This window comes from Wyeomyia smithii, chromosome 3 (genome assembly GCF_029784165.1).
Source record: "Wyeomyia smithii strain HCP4-BCI-WySm-NY-G18 chromosome 3, ASM2978416v1, whole genome shotgun sequence".
NCBI lineage: Eukaryota > Metazoa > Arthropoda > Insecta > Diptera > Culicidae > Wyeomyia > Wyeomyia smithii.
This window is the reverse complement of record NC_073696.1, coordinates 208,223,398-208,237,566: the sequence shown is the minus strand read 5'-3', so window position 1 is coordinate 208,237,566 and position 14,169 is coordinate 208,223,398. Positions and strand designations below refer to the sequence as shown.

The 14,169-nt window shown below is 37.1% G+C and overlaps 1 protein-coding gene across 30 annotated transcripts in view; it reads right to left on the bottom strand.

The window, feature by feature from the left end:
• LOC129727649 (voltage-dependent calcium channel type A subunit alpha-1-like) overlaps positions 1 to 14,169 on the bottom strand; it is a 352,389-nt gene that overhangs the window by 139,199 nt on the left and 199,021 nt on the right. For 27 of the 30 annotated variants that reach the window (XR_008728573.1, XM_055685661.1, XM_055685685.1 and 24 more), the window contains 2 exons: positions 7,067 to 7,249; positions 6,725 to 6,997 (listed from right to left, as the gene is read on the bottom strand). Coding sequence is in view for 29 of the 30 variants with exons in the window: in XM_055685661.1 (XP_055541636.1) it covers positions 6,725 to 6,997; positions 7,067 to 7,249 (456 nt within the window). In the remaining variant the exon portion in view is untranslated. Of the gene's footprint in view, positions 1 to 5,951; positions 6,053 to 6,724; positions 6,998 to 7,066; positions 7,250 to 14,169 lie in introns of all 30 variants that reach the window. The other 3 variants (XM_055685666.1, XM_055685660.1, XM_055685663.1) reach the window with 1 other exon arrangement.

Below are 14,169 nucleotides of genomic sequence, written 5' to 3'. Positions count from 1 at the left end.
GCTACTTTCAGACAGTCGGGATATTAACCATTCCTCAGCATTTTATTGAAAATCTCTGTGAAAATTTTTGACAATGCATGAAAATTGCTTTGTATGATAGTTGCTGGAAGATTATCGAGCCCACAACTTTTTTTAGCATTAAGCTCCTTTATAATAGAAGTAACCTCTATTTCATTTGTAGGCTTTAGAAATATGGTCTGACCAATGGGTGTTACAGTGCTCAAAGGATTGATGTTGTTTCTAGGAATAATTTTAGCTAGTTTTTCGCCAACACTAGAAAAGTATTCATTGAAAATTTCACACACTCCTAAGTTATTTGACGTTTTATTTCCATTGTTCTCAAGTTCAATATTGCGGTCTTCATTTTTCCTGCCAAATATTTTGTTCAAATTTTTCCATATTTTAGCGCTAGAAGTATCTTCAAACAGTTTTGCAAAATATTTATTTTTACACCTTCGTTTAGCAAAAACGGCTCTTTTAGTGACATGCTTGAACATTTCTCGTAGGTGATTGTCGGCAGGATTCCTTTCTATCTTTTTCAGATATTTATTTTTGAGTTTAACCCACTGCCACGTGTAGTAATCAGTCCAAGGACAATGCTTGGTTTTGATTTTCACACGTTCACTTTTTGAAGTGGTACATTGATTTAATATATTGTTGTAGGCCGTTGTTATTGCAATAATAGATTCATTTATATCTTCAGTACAAGCAAAATTACACAAAAACTGTGCAAATAATTGATTTAATTTGTTTCTATCAACAATGTTTTTGGTTAAGATAACATGTTCCCTTGGATTATTCATTTTAAACGACGAAACAACTATTAGGTGATCACTGATATCTGAATGAATCGTATCGTTTCTCAAGTAGGCAACATCTTCATTTCGGCAGATACAGTGATCCAGTATGTTACTACTGATTGGGCGAGTTGCATACGTATTTGTACAATTGTAACCAAATGAAGCTAGTAAACTTTTAAACCGACGAGCAATATTATTTTGTACTAAATTGATTGGTATATTTATATCTCCTACAATAAAACGAGGATGTGAACTGTGACTGGACAATAAGTTCTCTAGTTTAGCATAAAATTGATTGGAGGCCTGTAAACTCCCACATCACATAGAATGCCATTGGATTTTATTGCAGCATGAATCATGTGAAATCCATCGGTAGAAATGTTTTCCTTTACATTTCGACAGACATTGGCGGATCTTACACGTACACGTACTATGAAACATAAAAACAAAAAAAATCACAGGAGGGTTGTGTGCAAAGCCACGACCGCGAGGTTGAAGTAGAATACTTTTACACAGCTCTACTTACGGCTGCACATTAACCTACGGCCGGGTGAAACGGTTCACGCCGCTTTTAGCGTTTAGCCTGGCAGAGGGCTAATGTGCACGGCCAACACAATAGAAAGGTGTTTTCACATTGAAAATTAGACACAGCTTTACTGGAGTAAGTGTTGGCAAATGCTTCTACCGCTAATACCGCCGCTATCGTACGAAAGCGCTTCGTTTCATGTGGGGAATAATATCAACAACGAAAATGACGCGCGTCTAAGCACACCCGAACTGTTTCGCCATGCCGCTTCCATTTACTTCCTTATAACATCCGCCTCATGGAAGTACCGGCTGCACCTACCGCTGAGGCTGTTACCATACTGCTACTGGTACCCAAAACTATTAACTCTTCAAATTAAGTGTTTTATTTGTCCTCAAAAGAACAATTGTTCAATTCCATATCGGATATAATGCAATCGCAGCTCTGTAATATTACCGACAGTAATATTCTTCTGAACAAAATGATCCAACTTTTCCATTGAGGAAGTGCCGGCTGATGTACGGCAAAAATCTCGCCCGATCGCTCGCGTTGGCGTTCGTTCTCAGGCAGAGGCCTGAGACGTGGTGACCAACCACAGGGCAAGTGATTTGTTTGATTTGAAGGCAGCCACAGGCGCAACCCGCTGATATATTCTGTTACCGCTGAGTGCTGATATCTGCTGCTGCTGCTGTCAACGTTGTGGACGGTCCATCCAGTTCACCTTCCAACTAATGAATGTAGCTAGTTTTCCCAGAAACACTCTTTTATAGCCGAAGGTTGCTACGAAATAGGCCACGCCCTATCAGTTCAGTTGTTCCATTCAGTTGTTCTTCAGACAAATTATTCCACAATTCGTATTTGATTTTTGTATCCAGCGAATAAACACCGATGGTGCTCTCACACACGCAACGGTTTTAACCAGTATCTTATTGCGGGTTGTAACATCAAGCGATTTCGTTTGCTCGCTGTTGCGTGTTGCATCATGTTGCAACTTGGCAGCTGGGAGACGACGAAATTCTGTTTATGCTGATTGATTGAATCGACTTCATATTAGCTCTGCATAGTCGAACTAACTGCTTTTGTGAATGCGTTCTAACAGGGCAGTTTATTATTATATGTCGGTTATGCTGATCGCAGCCTTTGCGCTGCCCCTACAGTGGGGGGTTTACTAAATAAAGTAAAAGTAAAAATTAGACAACCACAACAAAATTTGATTGCATCCCGCACAGAATGTCTGCTTGTGTTGATGCCAGAAAATTATTTACCTTCAACTATTTTTTTATTTGCCTTCAAAAAAGCATTTTGCGGTTCAAAATCGATTGCTAATTACAACCTTTGAGCTGCCCTAACATTGGAGGAATGAAGATACACGGACAATATGCACTGTGGAAGCTATTTCCGTTCAGTAGATTAGACGGGTGCGACAAATTTAAATTGCTAGGATGCAACACAGAAGGCTTGCTTGCGTTGACAAAAATTATTAGCTTTCAATGACTTGTTTCATTTGCCTTGAAAAAGGCATTTTGACTTCCGAAATTGGATTTCCTGATGGCAATCTTCATGCTACCCCAACACGGGGGGAATAATGGCTGTCTGGCGACACACGCTGAGAAAAACCGCACTGCTCCTGAGACGTGGTGACCAACCACAGGGCTAGTGCTGCTGCTAAGGAAGGACGACTGTTGTTGTCGCTGTCTAGAACTATTATGAGCGGCTCCGGCTGAAACAAGCTCTTATATAGGCCAAATAGCATGTTTTCAATTGCAAGGTATATGATCCTGTCGACCGTGCTTGGGAAGCAAGCATATAACGACCAATCAGAGGTCGAATTTTTCGTTTTGACAAGGCTTGACTATTCTCAATAGTACAATAGTGTGAATAATAAAATTACAATTATCTTCTTTTGGGAAGAATCTTAGAAGATTTTCCAATCTATTGCTGCAAGAACGAAGGAAATCCATCGAATACTAACCGATTTATTAGCATTTGAAATTGGACATATTTTTCACTTTTTTCAGTTTTAGATTTTCATTTCACATCCCTATGTAGCCGAACTCCCTGAGAGAAGTATTCTACTTCAAAAAAAAAACATAGGTACCACCTACCCATATTCCATCGCAGTCGCTAAACTATAGGGGAGGATTGTACAAAACGCACCAGTTAAGCATTTGCGCGATTTACAGCGCTTCAAATAATTTCATAGCGACATTTAACGTGTAGGATGATTGTAGGATCTATTTATTGTATGTTTATGACGAAGTTTATTATAAAATACTCGATTTCAATGTCTTTTTTCGGTAAAAATTACCATTGCCGCCAAACAAGCTCGTGACCAAAACGCACAACAACAGAGGTCAGTATGCTCCAAAGCAGAAGGTTAATATGCCACTAGCAGAAATCAGCACGCGAAGTGAGAAGCGCTTGAAGTCTCGAAACTAAAATAATGGAACATGCTCTAGTTATGTCAAGCAATCTCCTGCAAGCTCTTCATAGTGCATTCTGCCCCAATTTTAATTTTGATTGTTTTTAGGCAAAAGTTGACAAAAGTTAGCAAAACAATTTGAAATACTCATAGTATTATAAACTCTAAAAGTGTCGAGGTTAGAACCATAGTTTTTGTATTATTTACAAGTCAGTTAATCATAAAAGCCTTAATAAAATTCATGAATAAGTGCATGTTGGACAGAGCCACAGCCAATTGCACAGTTTTTTGAGTATTTTAGACATTATGGCACACTTTTTTATATGAAAACTGTAGTTAAGCTGGGTTTTTAGTAAGTTTTAGAGCATTTAACATCGGCTTCTGGTCTTTTTCACAACTCGTTTCAAACCAGATGCAAATTATTTTAATGTTCATTAGGTAGGTATGTTAAACTTGATTTTCATAAGGGTGGTTCATTTATTTTAACTAGGGTGGTTCCAAAAACAATTAAAATGAAATTTATAGTGTGACGGTTAACGTACGCGTTTAAGTGGGTGGGAGCTTTTGACGCATTTTTGAAATGAGCACCAACATTCACAGGAATGGTCAAATATTTTTTTACAGTTTGAGCTTTAGAGCTGCACCTGTGTAGACCAGTGCTATCTTTGATTAGTTTCATCTTCGAAAAAGGTGGTTCCCCTATTGCGTTCGAAGCCATTAGATTCGAATAGATATGCAATGCAATTTCAGTGTTTAAAATACATTTTGCATATTGTTGTTCAAAATCAAATTGTACAGAGCTTAACCCTCTAGTGCCCAGTGCCGCCTTTAGACGGTCTTCAGTTGAACCTCTAAAAAGCTTCATTAAGAACCTAAAAAATTTTTATGAAGCTTCATAGTGATATTTTCGAAGTCCGTCTAAAAAGTAATTTGGGCACTAGAGGGTTAAATTGCTTAGTAAGCGAGTTTGGGATCCAAGACTTTTGAATTTTTTTATTTTTTTTTTATTTGTAGGGGCCCGATCGAAATCCGGCACATCCAAAAAATTTGTTTGAGATTTTAGCATTTTTAGAAAGATTTAGTACGGAATTTCTGTACCAGTCTAGTATTGTCTATGCGTTGATTTGATATGATTTCGTTTCACGCTGATCTAATAGGGGTTTTTTTAAATTGTTTGCTATCAAGGATGACTAGAGCATGATTAGTAACTTCCAGTTGCTTTATATACTTTAGACGCGACCACCTTCATGACAGATAGCGCTACCATCTGATGACTTAAGTGTTCGTAAAACTGTGATTATTAGCAAGATCGATTTATCGTGCGTAGCCTGCCAGATGGTAATGAAAATTAGATGGCAGCAGCACTGTGCAAAGATACTGAAGATTTTGTTTCACCGCCCACCATATTGTCGTCACCATCAAATTAACACCACACAAAAAATAAAATGGATAAAATTTTAAAAACTGAAAAATGCATAAAATAGCTAATTAAGTTTGATTTTTTTACATTATTGAAACATTTATAACTTTTTTTTCAGTGTATACATTTTTCAAGTCGAGAAAACATTTTTTTAACATTTTAATAGAGATCATAGCGCTTGAGATACAGTTTATTAAGCTCAAACTTGTACTTGTTTTCAACCTTTTTTTTCCTGTGTTTCATCTCGAAAAGGAATCGAACTTATGAACCCCATGCGCACGGCTATGCCCCAACTGGGTTACTAGAATTATTAATCTTAAACACATTGCGTTAATTCGCTGTTGTTCTAAGAAAAAGTTTTTCGAAAGCTCCAGAGTAAATAAATGTTAGATTAAACCTTCATTGTTAAATATTTAGTCGAACGTTTATATAGTGATGTTTGTGTTATTCTGTTACTTTCCACTAAACCGCCTTGACACTACATTTTCATGGCAGCAACGATCGCCGGGGATAAATTCACTATCAGTTATCTAGGTTGAAACTATTCTATTTCTAGCATCTGAAACAGGAAACCACACGCACACACACGCGCGCTCGCATACGAACAAACACACGGGAACCGCGTGTCCGTTGGTAGGAGCGATCAGCTAGTCGGGTCAAAACTCAGCAGAATCTCTATTCTAGAGCACGCTCGCAGAACGGGAAAACGAACGAACCAATTAAGTAGCTAGGTAGGAACAAATTTGCACAGTTGCTTTGCGCAAAACGGGATCGATGGCTTACTTGGAATCCTACTAACGAGTTTAAGCGGTCGCAAAACACGAAACGATCGAAGCATTCGCAAATCGACATCGACGTTTGCCTCGGCGAATATAGTCATTGAGCTGCCGGAAGGCGGTAAATCATGGGATAATGGGGAACAAGAAACCGATTAGTATTGCCTTCGCAGGTGTATAACGACGGTGGTAGCTATAATAGTTTATCGTTTAGGAATGCTTCCGGCGGGTTTAATATGGTTAGGTTTGCTTTTTTTCTGCTGTGGGGTCTAAATCGAGATGTTATCGAGAGGTAATCTATACTGCAACATTCGTTAAGCCGAAGTTTAGTATTATATACAGAAATTATAACGTTTTGCAGTATACATCTTATGGAAAAAAAGAACAAAAAAAACTGTCATTGTCCTAAAACACTGTGATCCTATATTCCTAATTTCTTATTTTTGCTAACCCGTTAGCTTGTAACGTAACTTCTCGAAGAAATTTTCACTGATGAATGAAATTTGCCACTTTCAGCAGCATTGGAAAATTCACCACCAAAAAATTCCACGCTTTATCGTGTTTGACATAAAGCCTACACCCACCGAGGCTTAGCACGCCCCATGGGGGGTATTAATTTGTCATCGTTCCCGTAGTCGTCGGCCGTGAAACGTATATTAACAATCACCTGAATGTTGGCGCGCCTTGGCCCGCAAAAACCCGCTTGATGGTAGCGTTGTTGCCTATTTGCCCTATAATAGGTAAAATGTGGCGAGAAAAAAATGAGTGTTCCAAGCTTACCCCGTGACTACGACGAAAAAATCCATAATGTTCCATATGTTTCTGAGGTAGGAGTGTTTGTGCATAACGAATCCCAATGCGAGAATCTTCAGCGAGGCCTCCACGCAGAAGATACCCAGAAAGTAGGCCTCCGTCTTCTCCAGTTTCTGGGCGAGCAGAGTCTTGTCACCATGGGGCAGATGCTCCTCGAGTGCCAGTACCACGCAGTTGGCAATGATTGTCAGCAGTACGGCGTACTCAAAGGGTGGCCATTCGATAATGAATCGTGTGTATCTGCGAGAGATGACGCAAAGCGAATAATGATTACCTCGAGCGCACGCATTGAATAACGACGAAATTTACTTTCTAATGATGTTATCCTCGGAGAGGATGAACAGCGACGTAGGCCCGCCTCCCGATGGAGGCTGGCCTCCCTGACTACTGGGGCCGCCCATCTTATCAGCTAAGTAGTGGCCTCCTTTGCGCCCAAATTGGCCCCCGTTGGAGCCCTGACCTGCGAGCGCCGCTTCTTGAGCCGCTGCCAACCTGTAAGCATAAAATAGAATTACGATTAGAATTAGAAATTATACGAGCGTGGGTCGAACAGAGCTGCAATCGATCGGGGAGAGTCTCCTCCATCATAACAGCAGATAATTGGTATCAACTAAGCAAATTGTATACCCATTAATGTCCGAATCGATTTCCTTTTCAACCGATGATGGTTCTGTACAGGCAGAGAACCCTCAGGAACCACTTTCTGTTGTTGACGCAAAATAAGCGAACCAACACGAGATATATAACTGCACAGAAAAGAAAAACAGACAACCATGTACGACAATACGTTGTACGTCGCCTGAGTATATAAAAAAAAGTCATAACGGATCATAATTGGAGTTATAGGATTCGAAAGAGTGTTAACGCACACGAAGGTGTGCACTGAAGCTATAGTCAGTAATTTAAATGGGAATATTTACAACGATTACGTCCCTAATAGACCTAGCTAGAGGAAACTACGCTGTGACAGACCGAGTATCTGCCCAAAAAGGGTGCGTATTGAAGGTTTTAAAATATGTGTTTTGATAGAAGAGTGCCTCTTTTGTTTCTCGCTGAATGTAATGTAATCATCAATGGTTTTTCAGATTTATTGGTTGTTACTGGACAACAACGGGCTGAGGATGTGATTTAGATATGGAAAAAATATTACCGTGTACATTTTTCGCTTCCTCGAAAAAATCACATACATTTTTTTTTTACTCTCGCTTATTTTCCGTCGGTCTAGTTCCGCCACTGTTGTGGCCAATCACCGACGCCCAGGGAGGCGACTCCACACCCAGGACCCTAACTCACGACCCGTTTATTAACGGACCGGCGCCAACGGCTTTACTTCCTCATGCGATGGAAGGCGTGATCCCAGAGATTTTTCGCCTCAGAAAATCTCCCGATGTCGGCTAGGATTGAATCTAGACCAGTTGGGTTGGTTGTGAGTGGATCACGCCACCTCACAACCATCGACACCTATGTCGGCGGTGGGATTCGAACCCAGGCGTCGAGCGTGGTTGGCGGAGACGTTACCAACCACACTAGGCCCCCGCATACATTGTCTACTTTACAACTTAAAATGTAAGTCATATCCCGATCAGAAAGAAAAAACAAAAATATAACAGAAGCTGTTAGTTTGTTACGGGAAAAACCTTACAGGCTGTGTTTTCCATTAGATCCCGTTAGGTGTTAAAATAACAGAAATTATAACAGAAATGATTCTACTAGTATCAAACACATATCAAAATTTGTTACCAATGTATCAGCTTTCTAACAAAATAAGATAGTATATAGAACAATATAATAACAAACATTGTTAGAAACAACAGGTTTTGGTGAAAACGAAAAATTAGTTAAACTTGTTTCAGAACTACTTCATTTCAGGTTTTGTTATTATAACACATTTAGATTCAATTTTGTTATCAGAGTTATATGGCAAAATACAAAACTGTATCAAAATATGTTATTTGTATCTCGCGTTGATAGAATTTTGTAATGTTTTAGTTATGCTCTTCTGATCGGATAGGACAATAAAATGTAATTAGTTCATGAAGTGTATTAAATTATTAAAATGTATTTTTTTCTTTTTTTTTCTTTTCTCGTATCTCATGAAACGTTTTTATGTAAGGTTTTAATCTTCGTTTTATGGCTAAGCCAAAATCGACTACATTTTCATGGTTTATGCATCAATTGATTCGTGTTTTTTAACATAATTGGTATCAAAAGTGCGACAATGTACTTATCAAAAATGTAATAATTTATTTATTTATTTCGTCAATCAATGTAGACTACAATTCTCATGTATACGTTAATCTTAGGCTATCGAGTTCTAGCACGTAATGCGCTTTTTAATGCGTTTCGGGACATGGTAACATCTATAATCTCGCAGTGTTTGTTGTAGGCGTTCATGATGCTGTTAATTGGTCCATGTTTGGCGTACAGTGACCGGTAATTATTAATAGTAAAAATATTGTGCGTTCTTAAAGGACGAGAAGGAGCATAAAAGTTAAGAGTTTCCAGCAGATTTGGCGAATTAACACGTTGTGAGATTATATCGTTTACAAAGGTAATCATAGTTGTTTCTCGTCGTTTCTTCAGAGTTTCGACATTAATAAGCATGCAGCGAGATTCGTAAGAAGGGAGAGGATATGATGCCCAATTGAGTTTTCTTAATGCAAAAACCAGAAATTGTTTTTGAACTGATTCAATACGATTGATATGAACTTCTTGATATGGAGACCAAACTATACTGCATTACTCTAATATTGATCGAACATAGCTCACAAAAAGAGTTTTTATTGTGTGGGTCCTTGAAATGATAACTGAAACGTTTAATAAAACCAAGCATACTGTTGGCTTTGTTGATTATTGTGTTATAATGATTCACGAAAGTGAGTTTCGAATCGAGGATCACTCCTAAGTCTCTCATATTAGTACATCTCTCTACAAGTTGTTGGCCTATGTAATAGTTAGTAGTTTACGTTGAAAGTTTTCTTGTATCTGATATGACATTACATTTCTTTATATTTATATCAAGTAAGCTTTTCAGACACCAAGTATAGAAGGTATTAATCTGCAACTGAAACAATTCGAAGTCAGACTGGTTTTTGATCTCCATATATAATTTCATATCGTCGGCATAGATTAAAATTTTGATCTGGTTAAGTGAAAAGGTTACATCCTTTGGAACGGACAAATTGTGTTCTGTTCGTCAAATAAGATAATACTATTTTATTATTAAGTACTATTTTTCACCTGTTCGAAAATTCGTTTATTAACGATTGATTCAAATAGTTTCGGAATACAAGAGATGATTGCTATGCCGCGATAATTTTTAATATCAGAGCGTTTTCCTGACTTAAAGATCGGAATGAGAAATGATTTTTTCCACTTGGAAGGAAATTCACCTGTTTTGATTGAAAGGTTGAAAAGCCAAAACAGTGGTTTTACAAAAGAAGAAGCAAATGTTTTTAGCATAGATGGTGGAACTCCATCTGGCCCAGCACCCTTAGTTGCATCTAGGGATGCCAATGATGTTAATATTTCTTGAACAGTTATATTTTGAACAGAAACGCTATTGGTATATCCAGGTAAATGCGTGAAGTAGTTAAAATCTCTATTTCCATCCGGGTTTTTGTAAACGGTCTGGAAGAATTTCGCAAATTGGTTGCAAATAAGCTGAGACTCGGTACTTTCGTTACCTTCAAAATGCATGCGTGATGGAAAATCATTAGTTTTCATTTTTTCCTTTGCAAAACGGTAAAACTGCTTTGGATCAGATTTGATATTACTTTCTACCCTAGAGTTATAATTCTCATAAGTTAATGAAATTTCTGCATCTAGTTCGCTGCATATGTTCTTGTATCGTTCCAGATTGGTCTCACATTTATGGTGTTTGTACATTTTATGGGCTTTCTGTTTTTTGTTTTTCAAGTTTTTCATCTGTTGCGTGTACCATACGGGATCTTTGAAACAAAAATTAGTGCGCTTCTTCGTCCTAGGAACAGTATCATTTATGATTTCGTATAATAGAGAGAGAAACGTATTCGCGGCTTTTTTAATATCCTCTTTGCCTCGCAAAAGTGATTGCCAGTCGACTACACTGAGTTTATGGTCGATTTCTGTTATATTAGCTTTTTTAAAGTCATACATATACTACAAATTCACTATCATTGGGACGTGATCTAGTGATATCTATGTTCAATGAATACTCAATGGCTGTATGAAATTTCTCATTTTTCCATAGAGGATCAACGGCTTTATCTACGCTAAAATCTTCAGTGCAGTTTGTGAACAAGAGAAAAAAACAGTTCAGTTCATTTCGTATTGCGTTTACTTGATATAATCCTAACTGACTGGTCGTGTCGAAAATTTGCTGTAGTGCCTCGTTATCTCCTACTATAGGAAGCAACAGTGATTCGTTATCGCAGTCCTTGATGAAGTCTGCATCTTTTTGATTGAAATCGCGGCATTGACCGTTCAATACAGTTTTGACCCAAACATCGTCAAATTCTTTATACTTCATCGTTGGGACCAACTCTGCATCGAACTTTGTCTTGACGGCTACTAGTACACCGCCACCAGATTTTTTATCAGTTAACAAAAGATCATGATCGCTTCTGAATACTTGATAACTGTTTCCAAAAAACCTCCTCACTCTTTATACTTTCTAATATAACTCAAGAACAAGGACAAATATACGGTATGAGTATGAGCCTTGACGACCGCACTCATCGTAGTTGTACATACGTGATACATCCCAGCTATAGATAACAAAGCTAAGCATAATATTCAACTAAGAAATTACACTTGTTATCAGACTTGTAAGAGGAAAATAAAACTTATAAGGGGAACATAGTAAATTTACTTATTCAAGTATCGACCTTAATAAATGACACAATTCTGGAAAACCACGTGCTACAAATCTTTAGATCTAGATACAAATCTTAATAAAAAAAATTGAGATGGAGCAAGGCCCGAAAAATGACGAAAATGCCGTTGAAAACATGAAACATCACTTTTTTCTAAATTTTGGAATGATAAAAATCTTTTTACAGCAGGATTGTACGAAGTAAATTTGAAAATCTTTTTACAACATCGCATAACTAAGAAATCTAAGAGGAAAATGTTTGAACTGATATATTCAACAATAAACTTTGAGAATAAAAAACAATTTCTCTTTTGTGATGTTGAATATAACTTTTTCTATCAATTATTCAACATATTACAGTTATTGTGAGCTAAGTTCTCGCTGTTTCTTTAATAAAAACCAAATATCTTATAATACCAATATAGTTCACTCCCGAATTTCCTATATAATTTCGAGAAGACGCATAGGGAACACCCCCTCTTGTGGTGAAAAAGGTAACTAAACTCATTGCACAGTGGTACAGTAACGCAATTTAGGCGGACATGAGCTGTTCGATGTGATTTTGTTTTAAAGCAATAGTTTCTTTTAAGAAGTTGTTTCTTAAGGTGCCGCCACACGGACGCTAATTCCCTTAGTTTCTAAGTCATAGTTGATTGTAAAAAGCATTTTTTTTTTCATCATAACGCGGGATTGTACTGTCAAAAGCTATAACATAGAGACCCTGAACTACTCCGGCATGCCCGAATAGTTCATAGCCTACTGTTCAGTGATGAAAAAATGCTTTTTACAATCAACTAAGACTTAGAAACTAAGGGAATTAGCGTCCGTGTGGCGGCACCTTTATACTTAGTCCTTTATTTATGTGAAAATAAAAGTTAGAGTGGCTCTAAAATCAACGAAACAAAATAAACTGACTATTTTATTTGCAGAAATAATTGTATACATTCTTCAGCAAAATTGTAAATCAACTAATTTTAAGAACTTCGTTAAGTTTTTTGTAGCTTTTAAATTTACCGATTTAGAGCAATTTGACGTAACTGACCTAGGGTTAAAAAAACTTCTTAGAAGAAACTATGACTCTAAAATCAAAGAATCGCATCGAAAACCTCCTGTCCGCCTAAATTGCCTTACTGTACCACTGTGCATTGTTGTTGCATTTCTGTGAGCGTGTGACCGATGTTCCTACACACGAAACTGAAAATACTGAATTTTAGACTTAGTTGACTCAATTGAGAATAAATGACAAATCATGTGAAAAAAATATTGATTGCAGATTGCGACGACGCGCTGGTGTAGGGTTACATCAACAATGTCTCTAGGTGAATTTTCTATATAATATGCTTGTATTTAACAACGAATGACCTGGATGTACTGAGATTCGAACCCGCATTCTGGCCAAACATTAAATGTCAAATACTCAAAACACCCGTAACGAAGAAATCTTCTAAAACTAATGTTTTAAAATAAATTACTAGAACTTACTTAACCTCAATAATGAACTTTAAGTGCTTTATGCGAACAATATACCTGCATGCTTTTTCTTGCGTGCTCGAAGATTGCTGCATATACTTTCACAGCTCCTTAAGGGATTTTAACGAGGATTATTTTTACTCGATTCGGAAGATTATTTGTACGCGGTATCAAATAAATTAAGTATAAATATATCGAATCTAATCTTTTAAATACGGTACAACCAACCGCGTCAAAAGCAACCCCAGTGTTTACTATTGTTTTAAGCTTTCACTTGTAAAAACTTATTTTCAAACAGCACATTGAGGGTATACAAGCCAAGTGCATCAAATATACGAGATGTTTATATCCTCTCATTAACAGGAATTCTAAACTTTGTTTAAAGAACAAACTTTTGATTTACAAACAAATTTTTAGACCAGCAATGCTTTATGCTGTACCGATCAGGTCAAGTTGCTGTTCAACAAGGAAGAAAACGCTCCAAAGGATTCAGAATAAAATTCTAAAAATGATTTTGAAGCGTCCTTCTTGGTTTGGTACACTCGAATTACATAGACTTACTGGTGTTGAACCATTAGAAGCTATGTCAAATAAAATTATTAACAATTTTCGACAAAAATCGTTGCAATCCTCAATTTCTACGATAAGCTCTCTTGATAGCCAATAAGTTAGCATTTAGGTTAGTTGTAAGTTTACTTTCCTTTCTTGTTAAGAAGGTTTAAATCCCTACGAATGATAAGTCCTAATTGCGAAAGCAAACAAATCCTAACAATTAAAATTACAAATTTCTAACAGTGTTGAGAAGTCACCATTTGTGATTGAACAGACATACTCATTACTTACTAATATTTATCATAAATACTTAAGCTACTAACAAATCTCCCCCTGAAAAAAAAAAGATTTTACTTGAAATCTACTCATTCGAGTTACACTTTTTTTAAATATTAATTATATTCACTTGAAATGTAGAACAGATTAGATGTACTAGTCACCTGTTTTGTCATTAGAAGTACTAATTGGTTTACCTCCACGATAATAAGAAAATCCACGAGACAGTTGTGATCAGCTGATTACAGTTCAGGTCGCT